At 41.0% G+C, this 17,372-nt stretch overlaps 1 protein-coding gene across 1 annotated transcript in view; it reads left to right on the top strand.

Annotated features, from left to right (window-relative positions):
* Nucleotides 1-852: 852 nt before the first annotated feature.
* fndc7b (fibronectin type III domain containing 7b) overlaps nucleotides 853-17,372 on the top strand; it is a 54,131-nt gene continuing 37,611 nt past the window's right edge. The window contains exons 1-17 of the mRNA XM_085775025.1: nucleotides 853-915; nucleotides 1,142-1,439; nucleotides 1,967-2,230; nucleotides 3,306-3,575; nucleotides 3,965-4,228; nucleotides 6,484-6,602; nucleotides 7,771-7,912; nucleotides 8,747-9,013; nucleotides 9,636-9,896; nucleotides 10,002-10,262; nucleotides 10,977-11,231; nucleotides 11,929-12,189; nucleotides 12,980-13,243; nucleotides 14,262-14,522; nucleotides 15,140-15,400; nucleotides 16,447-16,704; nucleotides 16,810-17,073. Of these exons, the coding sequence (XP_085631151.1) occupies nucleotides 853-915; nucleotides 1,142-1,439; nucleotides 1,967-2,230; nucleotides 3,306-3,575; nucleotides 3,965-4,228; nucleotides 6,484-6,602; nucleotides 7,771-7,912; nucleotides 8,747-9,013; nucleotides 9,636-9,896; nucleotides 10,002-10,262; nucleotides 10,977-11,231; nucleotides 11,929-12,189; nucleotides 12,980-13,243; nucleotides 14,262-14,522; nucleotides 15,140-15,400; nucleotides 16,447-16,704; nucleotides 16,810-17,073 (4,033 nt within the window). The remainder of the gene's footprint in view (nucleotides 916-1,141; nucleotides 1,440-1,966; nucleotides 2,231-3,305; nucleotides 3,576-3,964; nucleotides 4,229-6,483; nucleotides 6,603-7,770; nucleotides 7,913-8,746; nucleotides 9,014-9,635; nucleotides 9,897-10,001; nucleotides 10,263-10,976; nucleotides 11,232-11,928; nucleotides 12,190-12,979; nucleotides 13,244-14,261; nucleotides 14,523-15,139; nucleotides 15,401-16,446; nucleotides 16,705-16,809; nucleotides 17,074-17,372) is intronic.

Below are 17,372 nucleotides of genomic sequence, written 5' to 3'. Positions count from 1 at the left end.
ATAATGTCTCAACTTACTGACTTGAAAGTTGAAAGGCCTGGAGATACTGTAGGCGGTGACTTAATTATGAGGGTTATACAAAATTATCTATAATTCTTCATTATTTTTGGTTAATCAAATTTTGATTGTTTCACCTCTTGACCTGTAAAGGACATGAGCAACATACAGCGTTTTGAAGGAATGGATAAACAATGACAAAGTAACAGAAATCTGAACTGAGATTATTGACACAAAGCACAGTGCGTGTTCTTTGGATATGGGTGACATAGAATAAAATAACTGACTGAAATCATCATAATAATGATGATAACAATATCATTATTTACTCTGTGAGAGCCAAAGTGACAAAATAAGATATAATTTTGTATAGTGGCCCTTTCGAAGAAGTTTTAAACTGATCGATCAATCAGAAGGATAGGAATAGGTTTAATAATGTTTTCTGAATTCTAATAGAAAGTTAAAAGTTATAAATAAGAGTAACACAGAAACATATTAGTGCTATTGTCAGGCAGACTGATCAGTGATGAGACAAAACGCTTTGATAGAGATGTAGACAGATGTATGAGAGAGAGAGAGAGAGAGAGAGAGAGAGAGAGAGAGAGAGAGAGAGAGATCATCTTCATCCTCAGGACAGGTAGATTCACCATCCATCCCTTCATCCCGCCTCCATCCCTCCCTCTTGTTGTGTTCTCAGGGCAGCTCTGATGCCCCGGGCTAGTGTGGGACAGCCTGCCCCCATTTGGGAAATACTGATTGGTTCCCACAGACGCTGGGCTGAAGCTAAAAAAAAACAAAGAGCACCTTTTGTATTTGAAACCCTTTTTTACTAAACTAAATGTAACCCTGCAGTCAATGTCAAAGATGGGATTGTTAGGAGCCATAGGCTTTTCTTTAGCACTAGTATCTCTAACGCAGGTAAATATCATCCTTGTGTGAAAACCTGTGATTCTGACTGGATTTAATGCAGTGTGTGTTGATTACATTATTATTATTTTTGTCATTTACAGATACCTAATGGTGCAGAGGGTGAGTATAGAGGATGTTATATTTCAGGCCTCATACAGGCTGGATTTACTTACTACTATTTTACTCATTATTTCATCAATATGTCAGTGTCAAAGTTTACTTCCTCGAGGCAAAGCTGCAGTTTTCAGCGCCATGTCTCTCCATCCTCTCAGGGTGCAGACTCCAGTCAGCCACCCCCTCAGGCCCCTCGTCCATTCTGGTGAAATGGGAAGAACACGTCGGTGCCACGAGTTACTTTTTGGATCTTCGGGTGAAAAACAATACAAACTTTGCACCGGTCGTGGTGACGCTGCCATCGACCGCGAGAGAGCGGGAGGTCAACGGCCTGAGACCGGGCACCGAGTACAGTGTGACTCTCAAAGTTTTCCAGTACTTCTTTGTGGTGTGTGCGGATACAATCACAGCGTCCACAGGTAAAGAAACACGAGTCAACACGACATCCACGCGAAATATTATTTTGGATTGTGCAGCATTATCACGTTATTTGTCTTCAGACGTCAAATTCTGACATTTATTAATATGTATTTAGTAAAACAGAGTATTAATTTATAGATATAACCATCTGCCATGCATTCGTGATGTTACTTGTATGAAGTTATTGTCGTTTCATTCTGAGCCTTCGTGCGTAAAAACGCGCCATTACGCACAGACACAGCAGCACTTCTCTGTGATATGTGCGGATACAATCACGTTGTTCACGGGTAAAGAAGACGAGTCAACACGACATGAAACGTGAAATATTATTTTGGTTTGTGCAGCATTATCACCTTATTTGTCCTCGGATTCAGAAATATAGATTTAACCAGCTGCCATGTATTCGTGATGTTACTTGTATGAAGTCACTGTCCATTCACTCTGAGCCTTTGTGCGTAAAATGCGCCATTACGCACAGACACAGCGCAGCTATGCAGCATCTCTAACCTCTGCTCTTTCCTCTCAGTCCCCGACACAGCGCAGATACTCCTCGGCCGGCCGCTGTCCAGCTCCTCCATCCTCATAGTATGGACCCCGGTGCCCTCGGCGGACTACTACCGCCTGCTGGTGCGCGTTCAGGCCACCGGAGAGACGCTCAATGTCACCACCACCACCAACAGCAGCGCGGTAGTGGGGAACTTGCAGCCCACCACCATCTACGACTGCTACGTGTACACGGTGAACCAGGCCGGGTCTGGGAGTCCCAGCAAAGTGCAGACCGTCACCACCCGTGAGTTAACAGTTAATCTGAGTCCGTGCTTGTGGAGGCTGAGAGTTTAAAGGATGTTACAGCTTCTTTAGACAGACAGGCTTTGTTGAATGAATCTGTGGTTGAACCAGCTCCATGTGGTCAGGTTACTAAATCAAAAACAAGTAAAGGTTTGTAAGTTTCATATTATATATGTTCAGAAAAGCTGATAACAGAAATGTAAAGTGCCACAATTTTGCATCCAGCTCTGTTGATTGAGATTAATGCTACTTGAACTTGGCAAAACTGCTCCACAACACATATAGGCTTTGATTTGAGCGTCATAAATATAATATATACATATTGATTTTATGCCACATATAGAGTCTCTCCTTATTTATCAAAAGGCCAGTAAAACAAATCAAATATAAACACATTATCTTTAGCTTCTATACATGTGTGTCTATAAGTGCAGTGTTTTGGATTAACTTTGGCGCTGGTACTGAGAGATATGTGGATGTCTGATTATGATAGCGGAATTTATATCCTTATAACAAATGAGTGGGATTATGTTGCTCAACAGACTGATAGAAACACATAAGTAAATTTAAGTAAGTAAGTAAATTTAATTTAGATATAGCACTTTTCATAGATAAAATCACAAAGTGCTTTACAACAAGGATAAAATGCAATAAAAGACAGAGATCACAACACAATACATATAACGGCACAAATACGGGTAACTTCACAGAGGCCCCACAACATCAGCATCAGTTGACATACGATAACAATATCCAAATCGATCTCTTATAGAGCTTCTAATGACTGTAGAACAAACTTTTTCTTGAGCTGTAATAATTCCTTAAAATGTAAATTGAAAGCAGCAGCTATTTCAAAACAACCAGCACATAAACCTAAAGCTGTAGTCTGATGCCTTCAGGGACACACTTCCTGCGTTTTTAGTTGAATGGATCCATATGATCGGATTTTCAAACTGGATTGTGACTTTTTCCTCAATGTTCCTCAACAGTAGTTAATTAAAAGTGAATCAGTAATGTTCATTGTTAGATTTTATGATATGATATATTATTTATGATACAATATGTTCTGCTTTTAGTGATGCAGCCTCCAAGCGACGTGACAGCAGAACAGATGAGCCGCAGCACATCCAGGGTGACGTGGCAGCCGGTGGAGGACGTCCTGATGTACCAGGTCGTCATCCAGAACCTGGACGAGCCCGGCGAAGCTCCCTTTGTGCGGAACATCTCGGAGCCCATGGTGGATATGGACGGCATCCTCCCCTGCTCCACCTATCTGATATCAGTGTCCTCATTCAACAAATTCCTTTTGCTGGGCGAATCCACAGACTACACATACTCCACCAACAGTGAGTCGGCAGAGCCAAACCAATATCAATAACTTTGTGATTAGGATCTAGGTCAGCTATTCTCTCTTCAGGCGTTCCTTTCAGACATGCAAGAATATGATCCTCAGGGGAAACTGGTTCGGATGCCCTGACAACCTACTTGTTGTGCAGGGCTGTCATGTAAACATAAACCTGGGAAAAGACAGAAATCAAAGGTGCTGTCAGGTCATTTTACAAGTGTTGGATGCGTTGTTACTTTACGACAGGATTTATAGTGTGCGTGTCCATTATGTCCCCAATAAGAGACAATGTGATACCTCTGAAAAACAACTTACAAGCCAAGTCAGTGCACTATGAATATAAAAAAAAAAAGAAGTAAACACCTAACGCACTGTGTCTGTCCCCTGCAGAGCTGACGCCAGTCTCCACAGTCATGGTGGACTACACCTGCACCAATCAGTCCGCCCAGGTGCGTTGGTCGCCCGTGTTCGGGGCCGACTCCTACAAGGCGACGGCGATGTGTGAAAACGGCACGGCGCTGACGTGCACCAGCCAGAGCACCAGCTGTGACATCATGGGACTGAGCTGCGGTCAGACGTACCTGGTGCACGTGACGCCCATGTCGGAGAACTGCAAGAACACGGTGAACAACACCTGGGCCAGCTTTCAGACAGGTGAGACAATAATAGAGCCACCGAGAGATTAATATTTATAAAAACACAGACACACACACACACACACACACAGACACAGGCATCCTTCCCACAGTCCACTCTGACCAAGCTTGTTCAATAGAGACAATGCGACCTTCTCATAACCAGCCAGCTCGGCCATTGTTGTACAGTCGACCCTTCTTCACAAAGAAGTGGATGTTGTTGTTTTTTTCCCCCGCAATGACTCAGCAAGATCTGTTCAGCTGCCTCTCTTCAACTCTTCCTGAGATCAGCTCAGTATCTAAAACAAGACATAAGAGACAGGAACAGCTGGAAACCGCTGGGTGATGCCGCTTCACTACATCAGAAAGCTTGGTACAGGCAAAATCAAAGCTATGACGATAAATCCTTCAACTTCCACATCACCACACAACATCATCTTTCATTGCACCATCATCGATCACATCTTTAAACCATCGCCCTTCTTTACATCGATCAGAGGGTTAATGTTATAAATGTGTCGTCTTCAAGCCCAAACACTACAAGTTACAACATCTGAGTTTTTGAGACACAGAAGACACTTTAACAGCTTTCACATATAAAAGGCAGATAAAGTTCATATGTAAAATCTGCTGTTCACCTTAAATCTGAGGTTGGCACATTACAAGACTCAACTCTTGATAAAGCTTTGGTAATTATTCTCTTTGATTGCAATGTATTACTCATGTAGAGGGAAAAACATACCAAAAATGTTGCTTCAGGTTTTACATTTACTTTAGGTTCCTCCAATTCAATCATCTTGTTTCTTAATTCTTCTCTTATACAATTTGATCATTCACAAGTAATATCTGACTAATTATCCACTACTTAAATGCCAGTTCTCTTCAAGTGAAGTCAGAAGAACAACTTATAATACCATAAGTGTGCAAAAACCTGGTCTATGCTCTCTGTAAACTAATAAATCCAACAATCACAGCCCCGAGTGCAAGTAAGTAAACTATACTGTAACTAAATGAAATTGGTCTACTAACACTGTGGTTGATGACCACGTCTTAACCGCTCCACCCTGACATCTATTTTGTGCAGGCAGTTAATCCTTTCATCTCACATATCACACATCTTTTCTGTTTGAGAGCCTGGTTGAGATTTTCTGTCCAACCACACACCCCCCAGGCGGTGGCGGCCGCATTGTGCACCGTTAAGCTGCTGTTTCCACTGCGACTTGAATGATGCTCAATATGATTTTATGACAAACAACCTTTGCACGTCAACGAACACTTAATATATGAGACTCAATCTGGTGATATAAAACCTTTTTGGGAAAAGGCCTGAAGGCAAAAGAAGGTGATTATGACGCGTCTGTGTAATAATACAGCTCCCATTGAACTTTTATAGTCTTGGAATGAAGTGTATGCCGATTACAATTACACAAAGCTGATTAAATGTCATTAAACATTAGGGCCAGGGGTTATAAAAATGGGTCATAAGGTCACACTCTTATGTCGCATTTCTTTTAATATATTCCACCTTGTTTTCTTTTACCTCGGGACAAGAATTACTGAGGTCATATCAATCTTAAATCATTTGGGAATAGCTGTTTACAACTCACCCCCCCACCGCTTTTGTTTGGCGTCTAAGTTCACACGTTTATTTGAGTGCATCGCCTTTGAAAACTGGGTCTCCTATTGAGCACTACTGTCTATATCATATTGTGTTGTGTTCAGGGACGCTCAGAATGAAACCTGTGTTTGTGTTAAACCTGAAACCTCATACAGTGAAAAGCCACAGTGGAGCGTAATCTTCAGTATCAGGGCGTTTTAAACCTGAAACGGGATTTGAGACGCTCACCTTTGATGTTGATATTTAACCCCATTTACTTGTTTTCTGTTGCCTCTCTTATCTCTTAAAGTACTATCTATCTATCTATCTATAGACTTGATTGACAATAAATAACTGATTTAGTTACGGAAAAAACGTATTGAACGGCCTTTAGTTTTGACTCAAATCCTATGAAATAAAAACAACACATCAGACATTGCATAACCACACAGCTGGAATATTTCAGCATTAGGCTCATGTAAATATGTAAAATCTTAAATATGTAAAGGACAAAATTACACTTTCAGAGTTATCTTAAGTGTTAGTACTAAAAAAAGGTGACATCTATCTATCTATCTATCTATCTATCTATCTATCTATCTATCTATCTATCTATCTATCTATCTATCTATCTATTGGGTAGTGTGTGAAATATAATGTGTTATTTTTCCTTCTAGTCCCCTGTCCTCCCAAGAACCTGGAGCTGGTGCGAGAATGTGCCAACGATGTTATCATCTTTTCTTGGGACCACACAAACAACACAGATTATTACCTGGCCAAAGCAGTGGACTCCAAGGTACTGACTGTATTATTTATTTTAATTAAATATATTGTTGTATGTTTTTAATTGTGTTTTCTCTATGACTCTATCTCAGTATTAAGAAACAGTTGTTTGTTGAGAGCTGGACCATGGATCATTGTATCTGTGTGTACAATTTAAAGCTACAACCAACCAATAGTTGGATTAGGTTAGAATATTTTTAGCATTACTGAAAGGGGAGTGGGGGGGTAAACACCATCCTGGCTCTTTAGAAAAGGTTAAAAACTTAACACACTTTAAATATTGCTCATTTAGAAGATTGATACCTTCATTTTATCCACAAAATGAGTATGAAGCTACAACCAGACTAGTAGCTAGATAGGCTAGCTTAGTTTAGTTTAGCTTAGCACAGAGACTGAAAATGGAGGGAAACATTTAGCTTGTCTGTGTGAAAAAGGTTTAAAATTGCACACTCTGAATATGAGAAGACTGATAATGATGAGAATAATGAGAAGATGGATACCATTATTGCGTCGGCAAAATGAGTATGAAGCCACAACCAGCATCTAGTTAGCTTAGCTTATTTTAGCTTAGCATTAAGGGAAAAAATGAGGGAAACACTAACCTGGCTCTGTAGAAAAGGTTAAAAACTGTACACTATGCTATATTGCTCATAATGAGAAGATTATACCATCATAAGTGAAGAATATCAAGCCACAACCAGCAGCTACTGTAGTTAGCTTAGCTTAACACTGAGACCTGAATGGAGGGAAACATTTAGCCTGTCTCTGTGAAAAACATCAGCTAGTTAGCTTAGCTTAGCATAAAGACTGGATACATCCTGTCAGTAAAAAAGGTTAAAACTTTACTCACTCTATTTAGCTTATTCAATCTGTACAAAACATTGTACAAGTGCTTATTGTTAGTGAGAATTTGAGGTGCTGCTTGGTTAGTTAGTGTTATATCTAACTTATCGCTCTGGTTAGTGCCAAAGGGATCTTAAACAAACATACAAAGTTAGCTGGAAAGCACAGCACAGAAAGGAAAAAGAAACAACTTAAGTAATTTCTCAGTTATTATCGCGCTGAGGATATCTTAGGGCTGAAATGCGTCCGTTTTGCTGCTGCTGTGTGAAATTAAAACAAGTAGCTATCTACACAGTCTTAAGTGCTGACTACTTTACTTGTGGTTTCTCTGTTCCCAGGGAACGGTGCGAGAATGTCTGACGGAGGACAACACCTGTTTCTTCACTCACACGGTGTGTGGACGACATTATTACTTCACCGTCGTGTCGCTGTCCGGGGAGTGCAGGAGCGAGGTCAGCTACACCGTGGACGTCCGCACAGGTATGACCACATAACCACAGTGCATCCTCTCTGTAGCTGTACTGTATCAAAACTTTATGTCTGACTGTACCAAGATGAATACTAAAGTTGACATCAAACAATATCTATACTGTACATTGAAGTTGCTGCAACCTTTTGTACAACACACTCTGGTGGAAGCTTTTATAGTCTTAACCAGGTGCTTTGAATCTGTATTTATCAAACAAAAGGTGAAACACCCTCACTGTGACTCCTATTCACAAAGAGTAAGACTAGGAATAAATTTAAGAATAAAAGCTACTTATTATAACATTTCCTATGATATGAAAATATCGTTCAACTAGCTGCAGAGTCTCTTTATGGTTAGATGAGCACAACTCCTGTAACAGGCGATGAATAATGACATGACTGGACGTGGGATAAAGCAACATGTTTAAGTCAGAACAGGGATGAAGTTTTACTGGAATTCCTATTTATCTGAGATATTGTGGATTTTACATAAATAAAATTGACCTTCAGTAGAATAAAACTACATTTGTTTTTGCAAATAAGACTTCACTAAGTAAAATTTAAGGATTTCAAAGAAATGACAGATGAGGGATAAAGCCTTGTTTCTTGATTTTTAATGTTCTGTAGAAATAAGTTGCTTCACAAATATGTTCTTCACTTTGAATTGTTTCAAATGTACAGGCCCAGTACTGACAAGATAGATTTTTGACAATGTGATGAAAGGCATCTTATATTTTCAGCAGCTTCTACAGTATAATTATACCTCTTTTGCCAACACTTTTGCAAACTGCAAATAAAAAAAACATTAAAGTAACACAATCTTTGGACTCGTCCGCCTCTCTCCAGCTCCCTGCATCCCTCAGAATCTACAGACATCGTCCGACTGTAAAACAGATTCTCTGCTCAGCAAGTGGGACCTGGCAGAGGGGGCGCTGCGCTACACTGTGGAGGCCTTTGGCAACAAGGGACACAACGCCTATTACAACTGCTCCTCGATGTCCAACAGCTGCTCTATAGAGGGCATCCACTGCGGAGAGTATCTGAGTGTCTACATCACAGCTTTTGACGATGAGTGCGCCAGTCCGAGGACGCTGGGGCCTGTGGCTGAAACAGGTGAGGTCACGCTGCTGGTGTCTGGTTATTAGATGAAGTATCCAAATCCTGGGAAAGTGTCTGTTCACTTCACACCAAGAGCTTTAAGGGGTTTTTATTTTGAAGCTGAAACAATGACTGTTTTCTTCATGAGCAGCTGTTAAAGAGGAACTATGCAAGATTTTTTACCTTAAATAAACAGCTTCAGAGTCATTGTGATGATTAAAAACTACACAAATATACACATTGTAACGAGTAGCCTATAACGTTATCCAGCGCTTCATGGATCACTTTCTTGCCGGCTTCTCTGAAAACAAATGCACATGGCCGGGAGGAGGGTTAGCAAAACAGCAGAAAAGCGACCAGACTTGCATAGTTCACCTTGAAAGTTTTATTTTTTAAACAAACTTGCTTGTGAAATGTGAGGGATTTGCTGCTTTTGACTCTTTTATATTAATATTATGTATCTATCTTCCTGTTGTTTGGATAAAACAGAAAATATAAATGATGATGATGATGATACAGAAAATTGGCAGATAAAGAGAATTAATATAATTTTACTTTAAGGAGAATCAGGTTGATTGTGAGTGTTAACCACTAAATAAACTGTCAAAATGTTTTTGATTGGTCTCGTCTCTTTCAGTCCCGTGTGCTCCTCGTAACGTATCGGCGGTGAAGGAATGTGGAGCAGACTCCATCACCGCCACCTGGGGGCTGTCCGGTGGTGCAGCTTTCTTCGTCGCCATGGCGAGGGACAGCGACGGCGTCGTTCACAGCTGCAACTCCATGCTTCTGACTTGTAGGATCGAGGGCTTGAAGTGCAGCACCAACTACACAGTCTACGTCATTGCCTCCAACTTCATGTGCAACAGCACTGAGAGTGATGCGGTCACCATAGAGACAGGTACTGAAAAGGATGCTTGTTCTCCTTTTGGGTTAATATCGCTGTAAGGCTTTTAACGACAAAATAACAAGTTTAATATTTTGTTTTTGGTTCTGTTGCTTGCAGCTGCTTGCCCTCCGGACAACATCAGCGCCCTCCTGGACTGTGCTGCCAACGAGGCTCTGATTTCATGGCGCGGTCAGCCGCAAATGAACTCCTACACCGCCACCATCGTGGACGAAGACCAGGGGCTGCTCAGCTGCAGCTCCACTAACACAAGCTGCAGGGTACAAAACCTGAAATGTGGCATGCTCTACACCATCACTGTCTGCCACCACGACGGCATCTGCCCCAGCATGCCCTCTGACGCCATCTACTTGGACTCTGGTAAGAACGTATTCTGCTCTAAATACATCTTACACCGTTACTTTCATGTCACTGTAGCTTTAATTGCCATAATTGCCATAATACTATCTCTCATTTACTGAATAAAATAAAATTATGAGCAGTTTTAGGTCAACGTTCAAACAAATCGCAATACATGAAATATACGTGTACGGTACTAGACACCAAGAAAAAACTAATTACGTAAAGAGTTTATGTGTAGAGTTAAGATCAAACTACTAGAGCTAAAATCATTAAGACCGAGCCCTGCATCATCATCCAGTCTCTCTATTGCCTGTATAAAAATTCAGTTTGTTGCAGCAGGAGTTAACAAAGTGCAGCTCTGATGAAAAATGGTCCTGAAATAGATAAGATAGATCCCATTACTGCAACAATATGTCCTTTCCTTGGGCGCCACCCTCAGGCCGAAATGCTAATTAATCACAACAGTGGAGGTGAGGATCTAACAACTGCAATGATCTGCAGGTATTTTTACATCCATACTGTGTTTTCTAATTCATGTGTAAGGACCATTAAATCCTGGATACATGCAGCCCTGCACTAAAGGAACTTGACTTCACATCTCTGCATGTCCCTATTTTTTCAGTACAATGTCTGGAAGATCAAACTGCAAAATTAGACTCTAAAATGCCATTTTTCATGGTACAATAATAACCAACGAATTCATTTTGTTCCACCTTTCTTCCTGATGACCAGTTCCCTGTGGGCCGGACAACGTGCAGGCCGATGTGAACTGTGTGTCAGGTGGAGTGACCATCGGCTGGAACGCATCCAGAAACGCAGAGGGCTACATGACCATGATCTCAGACGGCAGCACGTACACGTCTCACAACACCACACAGCCGATGCTGAGCCTCAACACGCTGGGGTGTGGGATGGATTACACAGTGAAGGTGATGTCCTTCAACCGCACCTGTGTCAGTTTCCCCTCAGTCATACCTGTCCAAGAAGGTAAGAGAAGTTCAGTCCTGTATGTTGTCAGTAAAATGGGTAATATAGTTCAACATCCTGGCATATTGGCCCATTGCCATAATCCCTCTAGTTTTAAGAGTAGATTTGTTACCTTTAATTGTCGGTGCAAACTATTTTTAGATTTCTTAGTTTCCCTCATCAAACTCATCAAATACACAATCCAACAACTCCAAAACGTTCTGGTGGACAAGTTGTGACCTGCACATTCACCAATAACAGAACGTTAAGAGACAGAGTTGTTTTCGAGGTAAATTCATGCAAAACCGCTGATGCATGTTCCCGTCGGGGGCAGTTTTTCGGCAAGCAGTCTCTGTATTTACCTCAAACACAACTCTGTCTGGTAACGTTCTGTTATTATCTCATAGCGTGGTGAATGTGCAGGTCACAACTTGTCCACCAGAGAGTTTTGGAGTTGTTGGATTGTGTATTTGATGAGTTTGATGAGAGAAACCAAGAAATCCCATGAGCCTCCGTAGCGTAGCCCTGAGCAGCTCACGGCTCTGCTCTTAAAAATAGCATGCACCGACAATTAAAGGTAACAAACCTACTCCTAAGACTATAGGGATTATGGCAATGGGCCAATTTGCCAAAATGTTGAACCATCCCTTTAAGAGGCAATATGTCTACTCGGATGCAAGTAAGTGTATTGACTAAAGTGATTTTTCCGTTCTCCCAGCACCATGTGTGCCTACTAATGTGATGGCGAAGAAAAACTGTGGCCAGAGTTTCATGGAAGTGACGTGGCAGGCGAGTCGTGGCGCCAAAAACTACACTGCAGTCGCCGTGGGTAGAAATGCCAGTCGCTTGGAGTGTGTATCCAACGGGACGTCGTGCAGGCTGCAGGGCGTGATGTGTGGTCAACTCTATAACATCACTGTGGTTGCTGTGAGTGAGACCTGCACCAGCGCACCAAGCCTTGTGGTGGAGGGGCCGACAGGTAAAGATCAGCAGAAAAAATCTGCGTTTTGAAACTCTGAAATACGCAGAGATGGACAGAGTACTCGACCCCGGTACTTGAGTAAGAGTACAAATACTACTGGTCAAAATTTACTCCGTTACAAGTAAAAGTAGCTCAGTCGACATGTTACTCGAGTAAGAGTAAAAAAGTACTTGCTTTTAAAGGTACTTAAGTGTCCAAAAGTACATGCTTTTAAATTTACTTTAAGTAAAAGTAAAAGTAAGAGTAAATTTCTTATTTTTCACATCAATAAATTACTATAATTTTTTCTAAATGAATTTAAGGACCTTTTAACTCTTGTTTCTGAGAATTAACTCTTTGAAACCAGCTGCACTGATGTGCTGCTTTTAGGGGTTAGGGTTTCCTTCTTTGACAAACACAGCTTGTTCAATAGTATTTTAGAAAAAAAAAAAGAGCAGACCTGAAAGTACTTTTCAGCCTTGCTAGAAATTAACTCAAGTAAAAGTAAAAATATTTGTCTTTGGAAATGTATTCAAGTAAGAGTAATAAGTACCAAAGAAATCTAATACTCAAGTAAAGTACAAATCCTCTCTGGATAGTACTTAAGTACAGTACTCAAGTAGTTGTTGAAGTCGTTTATTTATAGTAGGATAAGCCCCTTGAGTTGTAACAACTCGTTTACGAGAGAAAGTAAGTGAAAGTAAAGAAAGTAGAGAAAGTAAATTTACTCCGTTACTGTCCACCACTGGAAATACGTAATATAACGGTCTAACGGACGTCATCCATGTTGTTTCGTATCCTTCCTCAGCACCGTGCCCTCCCACGCAGCTCAGCGTCTCCGTGAACTGCACCACCGACTCTGCAATGTTGTACTGGAACAGGAGCCCCAATGCCGTGTCCTACACCGGCAAGGCTGTGTGCAGAGACGGGCGTAATGTGACTTGTGATGCAGGAGCGGGGCTCAGCTGCCAGCTGGACGGTCTGCAGTGTGGCAGAGAGTACAGCTTCACTGTGTCATCCTCAGACGGCGACTGTCAGAGTCCCGACAGCGAGCCCGTCATACGCACAACTGGTGAGAGGAAGTGCCACCTCTGCTCTCTCTCCATTTACTCTCATCCTGTCACTCACTGTCCTGTTTTTACCCTCTGTTTCCTTTTTCCTGAACCTGACTTAAGAAGATTTAAAAACACATTCCTCTTCCTCAAACACCCCAATAAAAAAAAAACAACATTTGACAAAAAGCAGTATGATCCATGTAGTTCCTGCTCCTGAGCATCCATCTGCTGATTGGGAAGATCATCTAGACATTGTTTTATATGTATTGTTTTGTCAAGCTGCTGGTTCCAAAGTCAAGATTATTCATTATTACATTTATTTATATATTAATTTCCTGTACTGTTGGAAAAAAGACAAGACACTTGACCTAAAACTGACTTATCTGGAAACCTGACAGGATGTTATAACAAATAAACATAGAGAAGAGCATTTATTTTATATTTTATCTCCATTATGTGGTGCATACTTATTTTACAGTTGAGTAAGTCTGATCTTTTTATTTATTTATTTATTTATTTGATTAGGACAACGCACATTAATCAACATATCAGCAAAAGCATCAATATAAATATGCTGGAGTTAGCACAATTGCTAAATTCCATCTGTTGTCCTAAGGCAGGTATCATAAAAAACATACAGACAATACACCATGACAAATTCATAAAACATGTAGAAATCTTACAGAAAAAATAAGTCCCGATTCACATCAAGGATATATTTATTATCCCCTTAGGGCAATTCGTTTTACAGCTAGCAGCAAAGACAACAACAATAACAGAGACAACAGCGATAACAACAACAAATAAAAAGTGCAAAACGAAGAGAAGTGCCGTTCATGAGTCCAATAGCAACAAGACCAAATGATTTTTTCGCTGCTGTCACTGTGTGTGTATGAGTGTGTTGTGGTATTCTTCTGCCCTCAAGTGGCCAATAATCAAAATCAGTTATTGCAGTTTTTCAATTCAACAACTTCAGTTCGTTTCATACAATGCTAATCAAACTACCACTGACTTTAACTCTGCGTCCTGTGTCAGCTCCGTGTGCCGTGGAGGATGTGGTCACCGCCCTGAACTGCAGCACCAACGTGTTAACCATCAGCTGGACTCCCGGATCAGAGCCGGTGAACTACACCGCCACCGCCGTGGATAGGAACGGAAACACACTCAGCTGCACCACAGAGGGATCCAGCTGCATGCTGACAGAGTTAGTGTGTGGAGAGCAGTACACGGTGACGGTCCGAGGCGTGAGCAGCACGTGTGAAGGACACAGCAGCGTCCCACAGATCGTCGATGCTGGTGAGTTTGTTCAGTTGAATCCAGCAGAACAAAGTGTTACGTGGTGCAAAATACAAAACAAAATCTCTCTGGGATCTAGTCAAATTTAAAACTGCACAAATTATGAGAACCAATTCACTTCCGGGCAATATTCAGAAAATGTTTTATGACAGGGAGGGGGGTTATAACTTAAGAGGAAAATGTAATTTAAAAAAACATTGTGTTCGTTCAAAAAGGAAAAATCTATTTAAAAAACGATCCAAAAAAGAAATCTGTTTGTTTTGTTAGATTATTAATTATTATATAATTAATAATTATTATTAATTATTACTAATATTCACTGGGGATATTAGGATTGTAAATAATTTATATATTTTAATTTGGGTTGTAAATAAATTAGGGACAGTTGTAAATTGATTTATGAAGCTGGTGTTTTTTATATAAGTAAGAACGGGGTAGGGTCATATAAGTTTTACGTCTACCTGCTCCTTTTCGGACACTGCTCTTTTGTTTGTATTCTTTTTTTCGTTTTTAAATTTTATTTTTTTATGTTCAAAATAAATGTATTCATTCATTCAATCATTCTTTCTGGACAAACAAATCTCAGCTTTTCTCTTCCTTCCTCTTTTCCCTCTCAGTTCCCTGTGTTCCTATGAGCGTCGAGGGCATGGTCGACTGCTCCACCAACTCTTTGCAGGTGTCCTGGGACTCGGCTCCGGGCGCGTGGTCCTACGTCTCCACGCTGAAGGGGGCGGGAGGTTTCTCTGCTTCCTGTGCTACGCGGACTCAGAGCTGCCTCTTCTCCGACCTGCAGTGCGCTCAGACGTACATGTTCTGTGTGATGTCTCTCAGCGACATGTGCAACAGCTCCAAGAGCGCCATGATGTCCGCGAGAACTGGTAAGACTAGACTCTTATTCAGGACACGGATCACACCAAGAAGTCCAAAACCAGAAATAAAGTTTTTTTTTTTTTAACATAACTGATGTATCTCAAGCTCCAGTGTTTAATTAGGGGTCTGAGTCTATTTTGTTTTTGAATACTTTTGATTTGGCTTTTATATACCACATAAAATGTTTAACATGCCCATCCTTGGTATCTTTTTTTTTCAACACAACTTTCTATATGATCTGTGATATGATAGTTATTTTTTCCACTTTAACCTATTTTGTTAACATTATTATTATCCACATCAGATATCTCTGGTATATTCTAAAGCTGCAACAATTAATCGATTAATCGAACAAAAATCGATTATTAAATTAATCGTCAACTATTTTGATAATTGAAAAATCAGTTTGAGTAGTTTTTTAAAGAAAAAAGTCAAAATTCTCTGATTTCAGCTTCTTTAATGTTGAATATTTCTGGTTTCTTTGTTCCTTTATGACAATAAACTGAGAATCTCTTTGGTTTGTGGACAAAACAAGACATTTGAGGACGTCGTCTTGTGGTTTGGGAAACACTGATTGATATTTTTCAACATTTTTTAACATTTTATTGACCAAACAACTAATCGATTAATCGTTTAAATAATCGACAGATTAATCGATAATGAAAATAATCATTAGTTGCAGCCCTAGTATATATCAGCTGTTTCGACCACTTTGTCCCAAATATATGAAAAAAATGCAACGCCTGCCCCTCCCATCCCATCACATGTTTTTTGTACTATCAAATTAAAACAATAATATTTCCATTTTTATGATGTCTATAAAAGTTTTAAAAAAAACTGAGTTTCAAAACTGCACTTTCAACTGCGCTCTAGTTTCGTTTTTTTTTATGGTGCTTCGAAGACATCCTGATCATAGACCCCAGAGGGTTAAAACTGTTTTAAACATATTCACAAACTATGGAGTTGCAATCCGACCAGAAATGTACAAATATAAAACATATGTTTCAGTATCATCATAATACTCATGATGCTCATCTCCTCCATCCTCCTCCAGCTCCCTGCACTCCTACGAACGTGACCGCCGCCCTGGACTGCCTCACTGATGTGGTGACGGTGACATGGCGGACCAGCGCCGGAGCCGATTTCTACACAGTCCTGGCCGAGGCCGACGGACACGTTGACTCCTGCAACTCCACCGGCACGACCTGCGAACTGACGCAGCTGCAGTGTGGGAAGGATTACACTGTGACTGTACTGGCCGGGGACGGGAAATGCAACAGCTCCACGCTCGCCAAAACGAATGTAACTACAGGTAAAGAAAGACGAGCGCTCCTCTGTTTGTTTGCACGGAAACGATTAGTAAAAATGATCCCACAGGACAAATTAATAACTAATGAGTGATAATCCGCATGTCCAGCTCCCTGCGCTCCGGTGATCCAGGACCACTCCCTGGACTGCGTCTCCAACCACGCCACGGTCACCTGGGCCGAGGACGACGATGCCTTGAGCGTCACCGTCAATGCGACTTCCAACCTGGGACACTCGGCATCCTGCAGCTCGTCCACCAACAGCAGCTGCGTCCTGGTTGAACTGCAGTGTGGACAAAACTACACGGTCCAGGCTGTCGCACAAGGAGTCCAGTGTCCGAGCAAACCGAGCACAGCTTTTAACATCGTCACAGGTAACTTGTATTTAAGCTTGTATGTAACTTGTATGTAACCCTTTAAAGGAGACATATTATGCCCCCTTTCCACAAATTAAAATAGTTCCCAGGTGTCCTAAAGACATGTCTGTGACATGCTTTGGTCAAAATACCCCAAGGATCAAACATCACAGCTCTTCCTCTCAAAACAGCCCTGTTCAGAACGGCTGGTTTCAGTGCCTGTCCCTTTAAAAGCAAATGAACCGCTGCTTGCTCCGCCCCTTCTACTGGTCCCAGGTTGGGGTGGTATTATGCAAATTCAAATCCTAGTTACATCA

This window comes from Trachurus japonicus, chromosome 4 (genome assembly GCF_045865225.1).
Source record: "Trachurus japonicus isolate A0001 chromosome 4, Traja_1.0".
NCBI lineage: Eukaryota > Metazoa > Chordata > Actinopteri > Carangiformes > Carangidae > Trachurus > Trachurus japonicus.
Note: the sequence above shows the minus strand (reverse complement) of the source record. Positions and strands in the feature narration are given on the sequence as shown.